Genomic DNA, 21,967 nt, shown 5'->3' on the forward strand with positions numbered 1-21,967 from the left:
TCACTTCATTTTATTTTTACTATTTTCTGACCATTATATTGTATACAATGTAAAACATTGTAATCGGACCTTTGTCACTCATGTCATTCATGCCAATAAGAGTTAAAGACAGTTGATCGATAGATTGCTCCTGAAATTGTTAGCACTAAGACATTACTCGAGGTCGAGTGGGGGAGATAGCTCTAACTCCGCCTCCAGTGAAGGTAACATGCTTTCACTTGATTACTTGGCATTAACTCTCTGGTCAGCTACGTACCGCAATATGTTAATATACATATAAACGACATTAATCCATTCAATTGCATGTAACAATCCTGTATTCAATCAGCATGAAGATGTTAATAGAGGCAAACTTTGATAAGACAATATATTATCATTTAAAATATCAGTTCAGCCATTTCCACCCGTTATGAGTTCTAATATAGACAAATAAAAGTTCACATATAAATTATATACGTTCATCTCACCATACAGGTCCTACTGTAGTAAGAAACATAGTCATTTTGTGTGACTGTCAGGCAAAAACGTTTCATTTTCGTAGGGAAAAATATAATTATTATTACACGATGTTACACTACTCTCCTGTAGTTCGAAGCAAAGTCGGACGGCTGGAAATAAATTAACTTACTAATAGTTGGTTACTTGATTGCGACAATAAATACACTCCACATCGCTGTAACATGTACGATAATTTTATTTCAAGCATTTCCACCTTGATAACTTCCTCAGTGGAAAGTTACATACGATATAATCGGATGTAATCTCCAGGAAGTTGCAAGATTATACCAGTGAGTTACGACAACGAAGCGTAGCGTCTTCACTTGTTTGACGGGTTCTTTAAACAGTATCGCTAAATTATTTTTAGCTGTTACTTGCTCCCCTTCTATCTAGTACTCTGGCTCCCGTCCTTGTGTACTATATTTTCTACTCCATGCCCATGTTTTTTTTTTATATTTGAAATAATTTACAAAGGATAATAATGTTTACTAAAACAGCAGATTTACTACCCGAGCCTCGTCTCGGAGCCCGTGTTGTATCGATCGTAACGACACGATAGTACACTAGGCCTCCTAGCCTAGACTACCCGCTGCCGTGACGATCGCGTCCAGCCAGGGGCCGAAACTGGACCGAACAACGGCTATCACTCTTGCGAGAACAAAGAGGTCGACAGTGCTATTAGTGGTGGACGCGGAGTCAACTGGGTGACCCATGTTTTTGGTTTGGACTATTGTAAATGTCCTAAAACATGTACGAGGGTGGCGCCAGCCGGCCTCCCCCGCGCCGCTCCATGAGCTCTCTCGCTCTCGCACAAACATTGCGACTCAATACATCTACCGCCGCTAGCCCTACAACCCTACACCCTACACCACCACCACCACAACCAAACACTCATTTTCTTAAATACCGCACTTGTAATGCGGACTGACAGTCCTTTCCGCACTTTTCCTCGCTCTACTCCCTTCTTCGCGACTTTTCCACCCGTAGCGTGTTGTGTTAAGTTTTAAAATGATAATTTAACAAAAGAAAATAAAAATTACTTCTGTAAGAGACAATTACTAAATCTACTTAAGACACGCCAAATTAAATTTTTGGATGGAATTATTAATTTTCCAACTCTACAATACACGTACAAAGTGACATATTTTGAGCGGATCAATACTAATCTAACTCCGCGGGGAAGTTTGAAATTCCAAAGAAATTCCATGAAATTCAGTTATTCTTTTTGTATTTATTGATTTTAAATTTATGAAAACATATTGAACAATAAAATTCCTTCGGTGAAGAACTTTCTAATAGGGTGCTCGCTGCACCTCATCTTGATAAGATCAGTATACACATAATCCCTAAGTGTTATAACTGAGGAAACTGAATTCAATTTCAATTATTAATTTAGTGCTACATAGAAAAGTTACAATTATCATGTTCAGATGTTTGCAACCAAACAGCAGGACCCCTTATCTATACCTAAAATCTTAACTCGGCTGAAGCTACCCTTAAGTAAACAATAGGGTTCTGCTCTTACAGGTGGTCTCTAATAATCAGATGTGATCAATAAAACATTCCGTTGCATTTTTTAACAAAATAAAATTGTATCGCTACCACCATTCAGTCTATTTAATTGCATTCACTCGAGTTTAATTGACTATTATTGGTTCAGAAAAACTGACCTCAAGACCAGCTGCGGAAGTTATCAATTTCATGTCAATAAATCTATTTTTATTGTTCATAGACAACATAGTCCAATCTAGATATACGGACATAACAGTAAAATTAACTAAAGTTGTACCAAATGCACCTACTATAGCCGATCTCAAAAACATTTCTTCAGCACAATAAAATTCTTTTATCATAAAATAGTGTCTGGCTGTTTTCAAAACACGCAAGGTTTTTTCGATGATTTAATATTAACCGGAAGAACATTAAAACATTTATGCCAACTATTTACAGAGATCATTATGTTGAATTGGGACAACGAGGGGCCTTCTATCTCTTGTTTAATAATTGTGGACATGGGTCTCAAACAATGTGATATTTTTGAAGGTGATCACTGGTACTTCTTAAATAAGTAGAGACTGTAGAGTCAAGAACCTTTACTTGCGAAAGATACCACTGCAACTTTTGCGGCCTTTCAGACTACAGATGATCATAATCGCTATATTTTGCAATCTAAATACTCCCAAAGGATGGATTTGTATCGGTTTCCCAAAACAACAACCCATATGTAAATATAGGAAATACTTAACCGAAATACACCTATTTACGAAAATCCACAATAAGAAAGAAAATACCGACAACTCAATGACACAATGGTACAACCTAGTTTGGAATATGCGTTTAATATGAGAACTCCATATGATTTGTTTTCCATATGAAGTCCGAGGTGGTTCATTGAACCTGATTCAACGATTATAACATCACAACATCTTCGAGCACAGCGACAATCTCCACCCGATTTCTTTCAAGTCTGAAGTGCATAAGTTTTGTTTTCTCTACGTTAAAAGAAAAGTTGTGTTCGGAAAATCAAGAGCTGAATTGATTCAGGGATGTGTGAATCAATAAATCAAGGGAATTCAGGGATTCAAGATACTTATGTCATTAGCCCATATATATATATATATATACATATTATATATATGTATATATATACTATATATATATATATATATATATATATATATACATATGTTGGCCCAATATGTTGGTTGGTGTGCACATTTAAATCTTTACGTACGCGAGGAATAACAGTGGAGCCAAGGGAAACCTTGAGGTATACCCTGATTATCAGATTGCTTGAAATGAATTTACCCAGTATGTTTGTTATTTGAACACATTGCATAGAGGGGACTTAAACCATTGTTGGCAAGACCTCTGACACCATTTGACTCCAGTCTATTTAGAAGAAGCTGGTAGTCCACCGATTCAAAAGTTCTACTCAAATCACAGAACGGATATGTCAATGAAGAAAGGGTGTTGACCAGGAAGTTATTTATGGCGCCGGTGGTTGAATTGTTTCTAAGAGGTCCGGACTGGAATGGAGATATTTGAGTACTTAAGGCATGAAATAATGTATCGTAAACCGTGACGTTTATACATTTAGCCGACTGTTTGCATTATAGCAATAAGTACTCAGGGAAAGTTCGAGCCTTTCTTGAAAGATAGAGGTTGCTTTTTAATACTTAATAGCCGATGGAAAAAGCTCTAAGAAATTGAGTTGATAAAAAGAATTGTAAGAGGGGCCCACATATACCTCCTTGACTATTGAAGGAGACAAGTCACATAAATAGACTGCATAACTGCTTTTAAGATGATAAATATAAATAGCATTAAACACATCGTTCTGAGATACCGGACTGGATAAGAAATCAGATCGTGACTGGTTGGGAGAACGAAACAAACATGCAACCTGTGGACTAACTCCTGACTTGGTCAATAAGGAACTCATTGAATATTGAATCATTTTGAAACGGGATGAGCCTAATGTTTTATAACTATTTTACTTTCGTGATTAATCAGAGATCACCCTCCAGACCACCTTACGTGCATTACGACTATGACTTTGTTCATATTAGTTCCTTCGCGAATCAGAGGACACGTTAATAAGCAGTACATGAGCTGATTCACACATATATAGGCAGAGCAAATTCCAAACTGATTGCTTTTTTGGCTTTTGACACAATGGTGCTGTTTCTTCCACCTCAGAATTGTTTGTTGGTTCTGACGATTGAATTCATTTGGCGGTTTCATCTCAAAATAAGACATGTACAAAGTCCTCGTGGATCGGATTGGATTTGAAACCCATGACGGTGATTGATACGGTGTTTATAAACTGCACAGCCAACTGATAAGAGTGTTGCTTTCCTTGGATGATAGTCAAAATGTTCTTGTTCGTGGTTATTCACAAGAGCGTGCGAAACAGTCTTCAGACCCCTTCAAAGCCAGCCGAAGTAAATTGACGGAAAGCAAATCGTTGTTCGGTCTTTCAGGACATGGTGCCGGGACCGATGGCAAAGATGAGACACCCTTAAATGTGCCGGTTTTAACTTTTTGGACCATGTGTCAGGCTGTCTTTCTGCTTCAAGGTCCACTACGAAAAGTCGATGGAACATCCACGTAAAATGCCGGCTTAAAAGCAATAACCGAGGAGAAGAAGCCGCTCCACAGTCGTATAAGTAGTGGATCAGGTGAGGACTTATCAGCGAGGAAGATTAAACAACTTTTAGATTAAGCCTAGTGTCACAGAAAAGTTGTTAATGCCGTATCCACAACATTAGGCGACACCAATTGCGGCAACGAAGCTAAAGACTAAAGCTGGCGATAAGCTCCATAATATCAACAAATTACCCACTTTTTAGAATCATTGTAAGAGGATACAAATGTGTTAAGCAGTTTCAGGCTTTATTATTCAGTACCAAAATATAAGGAGTCTACCGACTAAATCCGACGAGATAATTTCATGCTTAACATGCACTATTTGAGCATTATGGTTCTATTCGACACAAAGCTATACTACCACGTATCAGTCTGCTCCATCCCTCATAATTGTATTGTTTACACAAATCTGATAGAAAATATCTTGTTTGTACTGCAACTTTTAACTCAGCTGTTATTATGCATATGAGGGATAATATACCCATGGAGAGGAGGAAATTATTCAGGTAAACTAAATGATTTTTAACCAACTTCAACATTCGGAACACTTGAAATAATAGCGTTGTGGATATAGAAAATATAGTCTAGAATAATGTACGGATATACTGAGTGTTAAAAAGTCCCGCACGGGCTTGATAATTCCCGAACGAATGCAGACAAAGCAATAAAACCAATTTTTGACAATTCAGGGGAATGGCCCGCAAGGAGTCAGAAGGAAATCTTAAATGAGAGCATAGGTCAAGTAGTACATCAAATTAAAGCTCTTTATTAGTAGAGTAAAATGCTGCAAATCCGATCTCAAAAGTTTCTCTCTTCAAAAAATTACGTTGGTTTAAAGTTTGAAACATTTACAATGTAGGTCCTGTTCTAGTTGGTTTAATATTCTTGTATTGGCTCAGGTTGTGAAAGTTAAACTTAGTAAATGAATACTGGACTTAAGAAATAGTTTTAGGGTAGTTAGTGACTGGTGGTGGACTTTACTCCTGGTATATGGAGTCTACATCCGTTTGAAGGGATCCAAAAATGGAGCTAAACTCAACATTCGCATTGAATCATCCCTTTCCACCATAGCTACGTTATGGATATCGATATTCGAAATTGGCGTATCATGGATAAACGACAAGAAAATTAAATGGTTTGAATTGGAGTTATGAAACACTTCTGAACAGACAACGTAACTCTCTAAATTCGCTTTCTAAAAAGATGGCCGGTTTCAGCGAGTAGTATCTGAAGAAAGTCGTTATATAGAAAACTAATAAGTCATAACTCATATAGTCATTGTATGTAGAAAACTCGGTTGCTGCATCGTGCTTACAGATCATTTCTAAAACATCGTAGTGCACTCAATTGAGCACCTTATAAGACAATGAGAATACCTCTTCACCTGGATTATACTAGAGCATACCACCTCAAGTTGGTATAAAATTTTTGAACAAAGTTCCTGATTATACAAATAAAAACCAGACGAACCCTTTGCATTACAAAAATACTCAAGCGGTATTTAATATTAAATGGGTTTTATATCGTGAGCGAGTTTATGGAACACGAACTATAATGGGGCACTTCTCACTGGGTGTTAACATGTCTATTTCTTATGTTGACATTGCCTATTTTAGATAAAGATTATTTAGTTTTCTTTTTTAGGTATCGTATGGTTTAAAATTTAAAACGTTTTAACATTAATATAATTTACTGGATTTTTCTTTCCCTTCTGACAGACGTAGACTACAGATTCTAGGTTGCAAGTCTGCGATAAGTGAATTGATCTGAACTCAACATTCGGAATTGATATCCGGTTATGATAATAAGAACTTGCTTCCGATTGTCGGAGTTATAGAGTTAACTGAATCAGGTGCTAACTCTGCTACAAAATATGCTAAAATCAACCACATACACTTGCAACTCAGCAAAGCATTAGCAAGTGTTTAGTTCTCACCTAAATGTTTAGAAATGTTTTACCTTGTAATGTAGATCACATCACAATGTGTTGCAATGTTATATATATATATATATATATATATATATATATATATATATATATATGCATAAGTTTTACATATGACTTTTTGTTGTCAGTTTGATTCTGACGCCTTTTTTGTTTTATCTTGATTGATTAAAAAAACTCATTTCTTATAAAATAACAAATTTAATCATACGATATAGTTTTCATATTTTTTATCATTTACCTAATTTTTAAACAGAACTGTTTTTTAATATGTTAAATTAAATTTTCCATGCTGGATCCATAATTCAATTTACTGATATTGATCACAAATACAAGAAATTAAAGGTTAGACACGTTCAATAATGCCAATGCAAATCGTGGTGATTTGGCTATATATATATATATATATATATATATATATATATATATATATATATATATATATATATATATACCGTATCTCGTTATATACGGTTTTATAACTGAAGGCTCACGATTTTGAATCAACGTCTCTCACTGATCCCATTTAAAGTTGTTATGACAATTCAATTCATAATTAGCCCTCCTAGAAACTTAGAGATTAATAATAAGTATGTATCTAAAACATATGGATAAATATCACATAAATACTTTGCCTGCGTTAAAATCCAACCCCGAATAACTTGAAAATCCGAGAAACCGTCTAAGAGTCAATAAAAGTATATTACTTTCAGGCCAAGTATGTAAAACTATAATTTTAGAAAATATAGGTTTTCAAATAGAGCCTTTAGCAACGTTTTCTGTTCAGTACAACAACGATTATTCGCAAAGACCCCAGTGTCTTATTGATATATCATCTGCTTTGTTGGGCCTTAGACAAACCATAGAGTCACCATAGGCTTTAAACACATCTCCACAAATAAATAGGAAGGTTCTCGCTCGATAAACCATCACTGATTTACATACACTGTTTTACAGAAAACAGCGTTACCCCACTACATACAATTAGTAAGTGTTTACTTCAAGGACATGTAAATGGCTGTGTTTAGTACCCCATGTATTGAAATTTGCCGTAAATACATTAAGAGTTAGTTTGCTAATTAATGTTAAATTTAAAAAACCATGGAAAACGGTGATGAATCTTGTGTGCAGTTAAGATTTGTTTGTGTATTGTGTTTGTTTATAATCTTTTTTTGGTGTTCAGTAAATGCTTTGATATTCAACTTTTCTGTTGGTACACTTGACGTTTACACATTTAATATCGTATTTTTTATTTTTTAACAAAAATTAGGGCTTTTAGTATTTCCGTAACACATAACATTATTAAATTGTACACGCCTTAGATTTACTGAGGTAGAATGTGGGTGTATTTACAATTGCCGTAAGAGTTTGAAACCTCTGAAATACACTATAGAAATTCCACGATATCATTTCATATAGGGCAAAACCAGTTTTTACTATGGCTGAAACGTGTAGCGGCGTTTTATAATTTCTGGTGTTACTGTAGCCATTCAGAAGATTATTTATGAGTCCTGATATCTGAACTTCAAGAAAATGCAATTTTGCAATTCGAGTTCCACCATTCCACCATAATGTTGGCACCATTGATTGCACTTTTGAGATCGTAGTTGGCAGTGGATACACCGGTTGTAATGTTGGGCCTACTGTAATATGTACTATGGTGAAGAAGGAACGTCGGGCGCTTCAGCCAAGTTAAAGAACATTACAGTTAAACTCAATAACAGTGAATGAATAGAAACTCTGTTCATAGCCACATTTAAACTAGTATAACTGAGGAGTTATTTGTTGCTTTTGTCACAGACTCTATGGCTAATGAGTTGGGGTAATCACAAAAGACAAAGGCTATGTTTTTCACATATCTGTAGTTGTGTAAGTATTTTAAAAACTAGTAATACGGAGTACCGATTCAGAGTACGAATTTGTGTTCTTTGACAGTTTTTTCTCCTTTAGTTCAAATTAATGTCTTGATCATCGTCTAAAAGGCGGTAGTTAAAATGTACTTAATAAATACATACTAATACCACCCATACGTTACAAGAACACAGATTAACTCGGGTAGTATAACACCAAGAATCAATAAATCTATAAATTTTACAGACACTTATTATATAGCTAGTATTGTTTTCTCAAAATTACCCCACCAAATGAAAACTCCCGGTCCATGCAGTTACTATTCATATAAGAAAATAGTTAATAATTGGCTAGTAGAATTAGGTAGAACAGGGATAGATAATCTCTTTAAGTCCACTTACAGGGCAACCTAAATGCCGCGGTACTTACGTATCTCGGTTTGTGCGTGGGTGTCTGTTTGTCTGTGTCAGCCTGTTTTGTTTTGTGTGTGTGCTTGCGCTTGTGTGTGCGTGTGTGTGCGTGTGTGTGCGTGTGTGTGTGTGCGTGTGTGCGCGTGTGTGTGCGTGCGTGCGTGCGTGCGTGCGTGCGTGCGTGCGTGCGTGCGTGCGTGCGTGCGTGCGTGCGTGCGTGTGTGTGTGTGCGCGCGCGCGCGCGCGCGCGCGTGCGTGCGTGCGTGCGTGCGTGCGTGCGTGCGTGCGTGCGTGCGTGCGTGCGTGCGTGCGTGCGTGCGTGCGTGCGTGCGTGCGTGCGTGCGTGCGTGCGTGCGTGCGTGCGTGCGTGCGTGCGTGCGTGCGTGCGTGCGTGCGTGCGTGCGTGCGTGCGTGCGTGCGTGCGTGCGTGCGTGCGTGCGTGCGTGCGTGCGTGCGTGCGTGCGTGCGTGCGTGCGTGCGTGCGTGCGTGCGTGCGTGCGTGCGTGCGTGCGTGCGTGCGTGCGTGCGTGCGTGCGTGCGTGCGTGCGTGCGTGCGTGCGTGCGTGCGTGCGTGCGTGCGTGCGTGCGTGCGTGCGTGCGTGCGTGCGTGCGTGCGTGCGTGCGTGCGTGCGTGCGTGCGTGCGTGTGTGTGTGTGTGTGTGTGTGTGTGTGTGTGTGTGTGTGTGTGTGTGTGTGTGTGTGTGTGTGTGTGTGTGTGTGTGTGTTTTGGCATGTGTGGGATAGAAAGGATGGGATGTATCGCAAATTAGGTGGTACTAGGTAAACCTTGTGATTGTGTCTGTTTATGAAATCAATCATGCGTGGAATTTTTGCTATTTGGAAATGAGTTACGCAGGGCAAACTATTTATGCCCTTAATGGATTATAATTTTAATACATATTTGTACCTTGCTATAGTTAGAGCTACAGTCTGTGCGGCCAGATATATTGCTTCTGTTATTTCCACTTTAAAAACAAAGAATGTGTAAAATTGCTGCTAATTTTAAATATATCACTTAGTTAAATAAACACACACACACACACACACACACACACACACACACACACGCACGCACGCACGCACGCGCGCGCACACACACACACACACACACACACACACACACACACACACAGACGTATATAAATAAGAAAGTGTCCTAGATACCCTAAGTGGTTTGCAACTTATCCTATCACTTTGATCAGGCAAAAGTGACGAAGTCATAGAAGTTCACGACGTTTAGATAAGTGATTCCATGACAACGAAGTGAATTCTGGCCGTGAAGAGGGGCAATTAAAATTATTGAATCGCTGAAAAAGGAAGAACATCTCAAATCTTAACAGCACCTGAAGTCCAAACCAAACAATCTGTGGGGACATTTTATCCAGTGCTCATTAAAAATAAATAGAATTCATGGATTCTCTCTCACTCCCAGCTATCTAATATTGATGGTTATGATAATTCCCCAGACTAGTTATGACAGTTCCTAATTTGAGACCGATTAAAAGTCCTACCAGAAAAAAAACTGTATGTAATTGCAATTGTACCTTTACATGATTGTTTGCTATTTTATTGCAAAAACATGGGCTTTGTAAGAGGTTCATAGACGAGATAAAGTTGGCAGTCTACTTCGACTTTCAACAGGTGTTTGTTTGATAAGCTCCAACATCATTTATTGTTGAGGTCCCACGCTTGTACTGCCTTATTTGTGAGCATCAATGCGTCTATTACATCAATATAAATCTATTCTATTGTAACTTCCCTTATAAACCACTGAAATCTATTCACATTATTGATATATTCAAATAATTGCCTACATATAAAATATAAGTTCTTTTAACATGATATGAGACCATGTTTTAATACACTTTAAAAATTATAGAATTGTAAAATATAAAGGTGAACTGGTAAATTAAGATAATTCTGGCAAAAAATGCAATTAAAATCTAACATTATTCCTCAAAATAGTAACGACAGTAAAAGTACTCAATGTGCGTTAAAATTGGGACTACCTCCCACAACAATACAGCCCTTCATCTTACAAAGCTTTGTGTCATTAATTTCTGGATGTTACATTTTGCCACTAATTTCTGGATGTTACATTTTGCCACTAATTTCTGGATGTTACATTTTGTCACTAATTTCTGGATGTTACATTTTGCCACTAATTTCTGGATGTTACATTTTGCCACTAATTTCTGGATGTTACATTTTGCCACTAATTTCTGGATGTTACATTTTGCCACTAATTTCTGGATGTTACATTATGTCACTAATTTCTGTATGTATATTTTCCACTGAATTCTGGATGTCACATTAGTCTACTCGTATTTCCTAACATGCTATTTTGTTTACGTTCACATTATGTGTCATTTAAAAAAATAAGAGGCAAATCCTCTTTTAAATCTTATTCTATCTGCTCTTATGCACCACCTTTCAAACTGAATAAGTGGTAGAATAAGCCTTCAAATAGAATAAGCAGTTTAGTACAAAAAGTGCAGAGTGACAGGCAGGATTTAAACTTGCGCTATCCCTAACTCAGATCCAAATTTTGACGCTTTGGACCGGATGTAACCTTTCAAAAAGTAAATGCAGATTTTAAGTTCGGTTCTTGGAGTTAAATTGAAACATTTTTTTATATAGGCTGAATCTTCCAATACGTATAAACCCTCAACACAGTCAGATTTAAAAGTTTGGCAATAATTGTTATTTTTTATACTAATCACACTTATGGGTCACAAGCTGAAATTCCATTTGTTGTAATCAATTCATTTTTTCATCGTAATGATCATTTTTTTATCAAATAGGATTTTCACGGAGCCTTAACAAAAAATCCAAAACGTTTGTTGCCGATATATGTTCATAAAATGTAAGAAAATAATTGAATTAAAACCAAAAAACTATATTTATGAATTTTTCTGCTAATATGTTTTCTTGGCGAATATCAGATTAATTGCCGCGTGTATAGAAGGCCGCATATGTGTAAAATAGATCGTGTACATTGTACCTCAATAATATCTTTACGATCACAGCTATCATCGTCTCGTTGCTTAGGAGTCAAAAACAACTGTTCGAAACAAAAACTTCAAAGTACTTTATCTCAAAAGAAGTTAGTAAAGACAATGTTTAGGAAAAGACCTTTTGAACCTAAATAGTTTGAATATGAGTAATGGCTTGAGTTCAGTGTGGCAAAGAAACTTTCTATTACTTTCAATGTCGTTGCTTTGCTTCAAATAACAGCTATAATATTACAAAAATGCATTAACAGATTGCGTCAGTTTTTGTTTTGAAGATATAAAATCTATAGAACTCATGACAAATGTAGCATTCAGTATGGTTGGCTGATAAAATTATATTATTAGGAAACCAGGTTATGTATCTTATGGGTGAACAAGAGGCTAAAAAAGCATAACTTAAGAAACTGTACTAAAAGGGAACAAGAAACGCCTATAAAATCTGAGGAGGGTCGCATATGTTGAATATCATCCGTTGGTTAACTATAAAAATATAAAAGGTTTTACAAAACAAATTGCAAGCAAGAACATTTGCAAATTGGTATGTTTCTGGAAAATGTTGATATTTTGCAAGTATTCGGCCCTTTTCCAAAACTACTCAAAGATGTTCCAAAACAGTACTTTTTGGTCCTAAGTACTTCTCGTTCAGAATTACGTCATGTCGTCAAATACAGCGGTGGATATGTAACTGATGGAATCCAGGAACAGCCCTCTTAGTCATTTGCTATGAAACGTCACATTTCGTTTTAGACGAAAGGATATATCCTATGAAGAGATAGGTGTTATTAAAGCGATTAAATTCTACTGATGATAAAATTATAAACTGTGTGTTCTCTGAAATAGCTGTCCTGTGTGGAAAGCTAGTTTCTAAGTAATTTTAAGCAGCGTCTATAATGGCCGGTGAATTAACCGGAACAAATACTACAGGGGTGCTGAAAAGTCATGAAACGGCCTAATATCTTCTGTACTCGTAAACGAACAAACCTTCTGTAAACTTCAAGTAAACTGTGAGTTCAACAGAAAATTCAGGAAGTTCCTTTAATTAGTTTAATTTCGCATTAACAATTTTTAGTGGTTAGTGACAATCGCAACTCAAAATCACTACCTAGATTGTTACAGGAGGTGTTCAAATTGTGTCCCCCTCGGCCTCTTGGCAATATCCCAGCCGATGATAAAACTGTGACAACGCATTGTTTATTACATCTACTAGAATACGCGCAGCTTCTTCTACAATACGGTGTTGCTATTGTTACTAACCACTCAAAGTTGTTAATGTGAAATCAAACTAATTAAAGTAACATCCTGAACTTTCTGCTGAATTTACAGTTTACTTTTAAAATCTTTGAACCGCTACCACTTTGTAACGGATGTATCTTAAAGTGCGGTTTGCGGTATACGTCTTTACATGAATAGTCCTTTAATACGGTATGCATATCAACCTACTCTAACATTAAAACATTTCCACTGACTCCTCGTGGAACGCTCCCATAGAAGAATAGCAGGACACTAATTACATCTTAAAGTATGTGTTTGTGTACATTAATCAGGGGTTAAAAATCTGTAGCTTCACCTGATCTGGTTAGAATAAAATTAAACCATTCCATAACTTGCACATAAGATCTGTATTGAAACTTTTGAGTGCCGCCATTTTTAAGAATTAACCTTTTGAGGTCTAATTTGCCGCATGATGTTCTACTAATCAAAACCTTTAAAATGGTTTGCACAACGACCTATGCTTACATTTAAGATTTGCCACCGAATTCACGTTAATGAAACATTTAGGTTTAGTTTCTGTTAGGGAACCTCACAAAGGATTCTAATCATTTTTTAATCTTGAATGAGTTTTTTTTATATTTATCAAACGTAGGACTAACGTGTTTGAGGATATTGCCAAACAAACTACAACAGAACTGAAGACTGAAATTCATTAACATAACAACAATGTAATATTCATTGAAGAGAGTATAGAATACAATTTTAACACAATTGAACCTGTTTTAGTAATTTTAGCTTGTGGTAAAATGGAACAATGTCCTGTTAGAAATATAGCTTTGTGAAGCAGTGTGAATATGTTTAAAGCCTGCAATAGCTTTAGATTAAACAATAAACAGTGAAGAAGAGTTGGAATATGGGTTATCAAAATAAATTAAAAGTCTATAGACATTGACGTTCCGAATCAAGTCATACGAAAACAAAAATCGGTTTTTTTGTCACATAGAATCCTGTTTTGGACCGCCTTTTATCAGATCTTATTTCTTGATTTTCTTTATCTTTGCCATAAGTGGCATTGAATTTTAATTAGTCTAAAAAAATTATTAAATAAAATGTCATAAATCTTTGTAACGTATTTATTAGTCAATGCTGAAAAACTATAGGCACAATTTGTTGGCAAAGAAGCGTAAAGAAGCTGATACAAGATGTCTACCCAAAAGTGTCCGGTACTGAAATAATTTTCTATCGGGGTTCCACCGAAGTTAACCTATTGAAAGTTAAGTGCTGTTATTAATAAACTTTCCATGATGGCTGTACCTACCTTCACGAGTGAAAGAACCTTCTCGCAGCTGAGCATTATCAAACTAAGCTCACATCTGCGTGCGAGCGTACAGGACCCGTTTGGATACGTGATGTTTATGTTTATGTAACAAGAAATGGTTGCTAGCACAAGCATATGTGATGCAACTGAGGACTTGACTAACAGTGCTGAATTACTCATCGAATTTCTCTGTAATAGCTCTATATATTGTACACAGCACTATTAATGCGTACTGAATTAAAACATGTCGCAAGCTATTTTTAAGTATATTTAAATCTAGCTTAAATTAAGAGATTACTCACTAAAAATTGAGATATCCATAAAAACTATAAAATCGGAGTTCTTTCCGTTTTGTTGTAAAAATTAACTAAGTTGGGCTGGCTGGATCATAATTAAATATTCCATTAATCAAAACGTTTTCACGATGTTATATAAATGAACTATGTGGGCTAGCTGTATCATAAATAAATATTCTACGAATCAAACACGTTTTCTTGTTGTTATACAAATTAACTAAGTGGGCTGGCTGGATCATAATTAAATATTCCATTAATCAAAACGTTTTTCACGATGTTATATAAATGAACTATGTGGGCTAGCTGTATCATAAATAAATATTCTACGAATCAAAAACGTTTTCGTGTTGTTATACACATTAACTAAGGTAGGCTAGCTGGATCATAAATAAATATTCTACGAATCAAAAAGTTTTCGTGTTGTTATACAAATTAACTAGGTGGGCTAGCTGTATCATAAATTAAATATTCTACGAATCAACACGTTTTCTTGTTGTTATACAAATTAACTAGGTGGGCTAGCTGGATCATAAATAAATATTCTACGAATCAACACGTTTTCTTGTTGTTATACAAATTAACTAGGTGGGCTGGGTGGATCATAATTAAATATTATACGACTCAAGAACTTCTTCGTGTTGTTATACAAATTAACTAGGTGGGCTGGCTGGATCATAAATAAATATTCTACAACTCAAGAACTTCTTCGTGTTGTTATACAAATTAACTAATGTGGTGGCTGGATCATAATTAAATATTCTTTGAATCAAAGACGTTTCCGTATAGCAGTCAACGGGATTTGAGGCTGTGACTGGGGCGTAAATTAATATTGTACATATAACAGTCATTTCGTTGTGTTATACCAATGAAACAGAATAGCTAACAAGATCATTCTTTAGACGACAAAATTGGTCTACACTGACATTACTAAAGCTTTATCTAGTGTAGATTATTCTAGATCATTATTTAGCAAAGAAGCGATTCCTATAAAAACAGTAAAAATTTATTTTAAGCCCTCTTTTATCAGTAGACTACATCTTACTATCCTCAATTTAGAATTAAAGCACTTTATAAAGAACTTCTTTGGTTTTTGTGACTCAGTAACTTATGTGTACTTCAAAAGTAGCAAACTCTTCAACAACTATGAGTGTACCATAAACTGCTTCAATCAGATTATATGTGCCAGGTTATATGTGACGTGTGATTCTCATTAAGCTGCATTACTTTGTTTAATGTTCGTTTTCGACTATGGAAGGATTTGGACATTTACCATCGTACAGTGATTCAACAAAAATAATTAACACTACGAGATCTGCAATTTGATCTCTTCTACTATGACTTCAGTCCAGGTTAAAATAAACTGATCACACAAGGAGGCAAATTACGAAACGAGGATGGGCCTTTTATGGTACACTGTAGACTTCTTGATGAATTTGCAAAATTCTTTCAGAAAACTAAGATCCTAATTAACTCCTGAACAATCCCAAAGTCCTCCATATTTATGGCTTCCCAAAATTCACAAACCCAGCATCTCTCTCTCTCCGGCCAATAACTAGTTCTCGTGATTCACCTTGGAAGGAATTGTCTAAAGTTCTTTTGATCACTTTAACACCACTGGTTGAAAAAAGTTACTCTTTTATCAATAATTCAAAAGACGTTGTAGAAATGTCAAAATCTCTGAAATTGATTGCTTATAAATGGTTGACGCTGAAAGTGTATGTACCATTGTGAATATTTAGTGCAGCATCTGGGATCTGACGCTGTCACAGGCTTGACTCCTGGAATCTGGAGTCAGAAGAGATCTAAAAACAGGTCGGCGGCGAAGAAGCTAAAAATGAACACTTTAAACCGTTTCGACATCAGAGACTCTTAGACTACAAAGAATAGTGCAATCAAGGTGAGAGGTATTCTCATTGTCTCTTCAGATGCCAAACTCAACATTCACATATGTGTACCACTTGTACCAAAAATGCACCAACTCCCGAAACTCGGAATGGAAATGGTAACTCAACTATCACCTGTTTTCGCCGGTACATTTAAGGGGAGATTTGAGCAAAAAGGTTTTGGTCTTAACTTAGTTTAAAACCGAATATTTAGTGAAAGTATGTGGACGAAAATTTTATTGATTTTCAACATGGAGGCACTAAACTTGACCATGTTTTGACCACATTTGCAATATTTTTCTTTCCACCTAATTTACAAAGAAATTGGAAGTCCAAAACATGCATTCTTTTCTGTCCTTAAGGCTACGGGTTTTAAAGAAAACACAAACAGGAAAGTATTTAAACTCATAATCAAAACATCATCACAAATCTGTCAAAGAAGGAGCTGCCTACTCGTTAAAAACAAAGCAAAGTGTTTGTGGTCATACAATGACAGATTAAAAGAGTAAACTAAGACAGTTGAATCGAATCTTAGACAGAAGGAATACTCTCAGTCGGTTATTAGCTATAAACAAGTGCAAACAAAACAGAAGAACTGTCCCCGAACTAGAAAACAATAGAGATGTATTCTTGCTTCTCTTTTCTCAATCCCTTATATGCGGAGATTACAGGAAAATTTGAAGAGTAGGTAGAAAGTACGCAAGAGCGTTTACCACACAAAATACTTTAAAACTCCCATAAAGTCGAAACCAAAAACTGCACACTGGATTCAAATCACTAATTATATAAATTGATAAAATTTATTTGTAACAGGGACTATATTTGCGAGAAGAAATGTCTATTAAACGGTAGAATAGAAGAACACAAAGAAAACACAAGAAATGGACTACCATAACAATCAAAAATAGCTCTACATTGTTGGTTGGAAAGCCATCGTAGGGACATGGATGAATCTAACATGATTCACCTCGTTTCTTTGAAAGGATTCATATATTAAATTAGCGGACCGTCAGTTGATTTAGGGCTTCTGGTTGGCAATTCTAAAAATTGAACAAAAACGGAAACCTAAAGAATCAAATGAGATATTAATTCTAATAAACCGATGCGGAGTCATTGTATAGTTTTAAGAATTTCATCTAGAGTGAACCAATAAAAAAGACCCACCCCGTTCCCTGATTTGTCGCTATCTTTTTTCTACTAAGACGATCACTATTTACTATTAACCACTGATAAATTGTCAACGGCTGTTTATAAACTGTTTGAACTGGACTTCGCGTGAGTAACGTTTCAATACCGTAAAATAACTTATTTCTAAATAGATTTGCAGATTCGTTAAATGTACGCACCTAAAGTTCCTTTTGTAAGTACCCATTTAAAAACTGATCCGAGTTTAAATCAATTTCATTGAGAATTATACTAGGTTTTCAAATTAATACAGTCAATTTTTATTCCTACTTGAATTTAATTTAACGTAATTTTAATTGGAAAACATAATGAACTTTGACTTAACATGCAAGGGATGCAGTCAGAAATGTTAAGCTTTAATGATTTCTACTGTAAATTTCAACTTACTGCAATCACAATAAACTTCATAGAAATACTTAATATTTTGTAGCAATAATTTGACGTTAATCAAATGATTTACTCAGAAAAGTTCAGATTACAAAAGATTTTGAGTATTATTGATTTGCTACATGTGTTAAAAACGTTTATTTAAATTTGGAATTAAATTAACTATTTACTTTATTTATTTATTTGGAACTAGTCCATTAATATTGGAAGCGCAGAGGAGGAGCTTTTATTTAAATGTACCAATGAATTAGAAAAGTTTCCATTTAAATTTAATTATTTCAATGTATTCATTTCAGAATAGTTAAAATATTATTATAATTATCTTCAAGAAGTAGACTGATTCATTTTGCACAAATTGATAAAATAATGTTGGCTTTCTTATTTAACTTGCACGGAGAACCTTTGATATTTTTAGTTTTGTTAATCTTACTTCGGAATGATACAGTCATTGGAAATATTTTAATTGTGCTTGATTGATTTATGTCTGTTACATATTGGTAATATGTTGTATATTTTATATAAATGTCTCACGAAACGGCTAGTAGGCCGTGGCAATTTGTATATAGTGACATACTAGAGTATGGTGGTCAAAATTATTTGGTAGTTACTGATGCTTATTCTAACTGAGTAGAATTGAGAAAATTGTATGATAAGTCAGCCAACAGTGTTATTAGAGTTTTGAAAAATATTTTTTCTCAGTTTGGTGTGCCAGAACGCTTTGTTTCAGACAATGTTCCCTATAGTTCTCAAGTGTTCAAATCTTTTGCCAATGAGTACAATTTCATAACTGTGACAAGTAGTCAATTTTATCCTAGAAGTAACGGTAGATCAGAAAAAGCTGTTGCAATATGCAAAAATCTTTTGAGACGGGCCAAGGATAGTGGTAAGGATATTGAGTTGTTACTTTTAGATTACAGAAATACTGCTCTTAGTAATGTGAATGTCAGTCCTGCACAATTGTTTTTGAATAGAGTGTTAAAGTCAAAATTGCCTGTAAATACTAATGACCTCAAGCCTAAAATAGTTAATGTCAACACAAGTAGCCTAAATGAAAAATCTAAAAAATATTATGACAGAACATCAAAGTCACTTGGTAGTTTTGAGAAAGGTGATAATGTTTTGATTCAAAAAGGTAAAGAGTGGATAGGTGGTAAAGTCATTGAAAAGTTAAGCTTTCCCCCACGAAGCTATGTAGTTGAAGATAAATATGGGCAAGTGTATCGTAGAAATAGAATAATGTTGAGAAAATGTTATTATGAAGTTGGTAAAAATAATTATTATGATTTAATTGTAGAAAATGATGTGGGTAGGCCAAATGATAACAATATAGAAAATGTTGTTGAAAGACCTAATGTTGTTCCTGATAGGCCAGTGCAAAACCAAACAACTAGATGTGGTCGGGCTATCAGCAAGCCTGCTCATTTGAATGACTTTGTTTAGAGATAACTTTTGTTTGAAAGTTTTTGGTAACATCCATTTTCATAATTATATTAACTTTAATCTGTTTGTGTTGTTTTATCATTTTTATTAAAAAAAAGGAGGATGTTACATTTTGGTAATATGTTGTATATTTTATATAGTACATATCTATATTGATATGAATGTGGCAGTATTGCCAGTATTGTGATGGCACACAGCTCCATGTAAGATAGATTTAAGAAGATGGTTAGAAGAATACATTGTGTTGTGAACATGTGCCGTATTATTTAAATCCTATTATATCCTAATTAATAAGTAATAATTAAAATATCACCTAAGTGATATTAAACAATGTCATTCGATTCAAATTATAAATCATTTACTATAAAGTGTATCTGTATGAGTACATTTGCACTTGAGTATGTTATAAGTAGCAATTGATCCTAAAGAGCGTACGTATGAAACGACATTCTGGAAAATGTTTAAGCCTGTTCGTTAGCAAGCACCTATAAGATAAATCTAGAATGTATAAACATGTCACCAAAACCAGTTTGGCGTACACAGCTGTTTTATGGTGTGGCCATATGTTCAAATCTGATACGTGTACGTATACAAACACTGACGTGTTTTGGCATTTTACAAGCTTTTTACTGGAGTTTTTCCCTTAAAATGTTAATAATTTTCTATTTAAACTTACTAGTGTCAGTTATACTGACAAACCACTACTAGGCGGACACCGAGTTTGATTACCGCTTTTAAAATGGTAATGCACCAGCCGCTCACAACGGTAACGCACCAGCCGCGCACAAAGGTAATGCACCAGCCGCTCACAACGGTAATGTACCAGCCGCTCACAACGGTAATGTACCAGCCGCTCACAACGGTAACGCACCAGCCGCTCACAACGGTAATGCACCAGACGATCACAACGGTAACGCACCAGCCGCTCACAACGGTAATGTACCAGCCGCTCACAATGGTAACGCACCAGCCGCTCACAACGGTAATGTACCAGCCGCTCACAACGGTAACGCACCAGCCGCTCACAACGGTAATGCACCAGACGATCACAATGGTAACGCACCAGCCGCTCACAACGGTAATGCACCAGCCGCTCACAATGGTAACGCACCAGCCGCTCACAACGGTAATGTACCAGCCGCTCACAACGGTAACGCACCAGCCGATCACAACGGTAATGTACCAGCCGCTCACAACGGTAATGCACCAGACGATCACAATGGTAACGCACCAGCCGCTCACAATGGTAACGCACCAGACGATCACAATGGGTATGCAGTGTGCATCTTGTTATCCTAACATAGCTTTAAAGGCGATCTCCAATTTGAGATGTTTGAAGTTGAGGAAAGAATCTGGGGAACTTCAAAGAATCATCAAGGTGATCATTAAAGTTGAATACTCCAAACAGCAACGTACATAAACCTGAGTAGCTGATGGCCGACACATCTAACACCTAAAAAAGGTGCATTTCTGCGAAGTGGCTTTCAGCTAAGGAGAGATTAAGTACGTACTTGTTTGACAAAGCCATAACTAACTTTCAGCTAAGGAGAGATTAAGTTCGTACTTGTTTGGCAAAGCCATAACTACCTTTCAGCTAAGGAGAGATTAAGTACATACTTGTTTGACGAAGCCATAACTTCTACTTGCAAAATACTGTGAACGTGTGCGGTGAAATTTCCCTTGCACATTGTGAAATTCCTGCCCAGTTACTGGTAGTTGTTCATTAATCCGATAGTCCCCAGTTAAAGGATACCCAGATACCTTGATGACGTGCAATTAGGTTGAAGAGTAAATGCTTGGAATTTACTATATGGATGCCATATTCACAAGTCCTTAATGTTCATGAGTGATACGTTAATCAGTTTACCGGAAAAAATTATCTATAAGTTTGGGCTAACGGCTTCACTATATTGAAGTCATTATGGCTACTTCGCCAGATCTGACCATAATGTATTTTATTTATGAAATCGCAATTTTATGCAATTCCTGTTAATGATGAACAAACTTCACGGCGAATAATCATGAATGCTTTTAGACAGATAAAGCGGTCGGTTTTAATCTACGTGGGGCTTGTAACAGAATGGCGGATATTGAGGTAGTAAGAAGTGCGAAGCAAGTCTTTATGTTCCTATTGTCTCTTGTAACCCTTTTTCTTCATAAATTCAATTATTAATTTGTGGATTTGGATAATGATTATTTAAAGATAAATAAACAGAAAATCCAACGAGATTATAAAAACAATGATCTGTTAAGAAAAAAAGCAAGGAAAGTATTTTAAAGGTTTGTGTTTCACGAACGTTATTTTCGACTCCTGAGCAACAAGATAAATATAGCTGAGATAATAAAGACATCACGTTGAATATTAACGCGCAGAGT

The 21,967-nt window shown here is 35.8% G+C and overlaps 2 protein-coding genes across 3 annotated transcripts in view; one reads left to right on the top strand and one right to left on the bottom strand.

Moving 5' to 3' along the window:
• The window catches only part of LOC124368806 (nuclear factor 1 X-type-like), a 551,559-nt gene that overhangs the window by 511,244 nt on the left and 18,348 nt on the right, over positions 1-21,967 (bottom strand). The window lies entirely within an intron of this gene.
• LOC124369399 (skin secretory protein xP2-like) lies at positions 1,247-20,890 on the top strand. Its single transcript, XM_046827402.1, has 2 exons — positions 1,247-1,412; positions 20,346-20,890. Exons 1-2 carry the CDS (start codon positions 1,247-1,249, stop codon positions 20,888-20,890), a joined length of 711 nt encoding a protein of 236 aa, XP_046683358.1.

The sequence above is a fragment of the Homalodisca vitripennis genome, chromosome X (assembly GCF_021130785.1).
Source record: "Homalodisca vitripennis isolate AUS2020 chromosome X, UT_GWSS_2.1, whole genome shotgun sequence".
Classification (NCBI taxonomy): domain Eukaryota; kingdom Metazoa; phylum Arthropoda; class Insecta; order Hemiptera; family Cicadellidae; genus Homalodisca; species Homalodisca vitripennis.

Excerpts from the sequence above, each read along its gene's own strand:
- LOC124369399 (XM_046827402.1), top strand. The coding sequence starts at position 1,247 with ATGTACGAGGGTGGCGCCAGCCGGCCTCCCCCGCGCCGCTCCATGAGC. Across the intron at positions 1,413-20,345 it reads TTTTCTTAAATACCGCACTT|CCGCTCACAACGGTAACGCA; the intron begins GTAATGCGGACT and ends GTAATGCACCAG.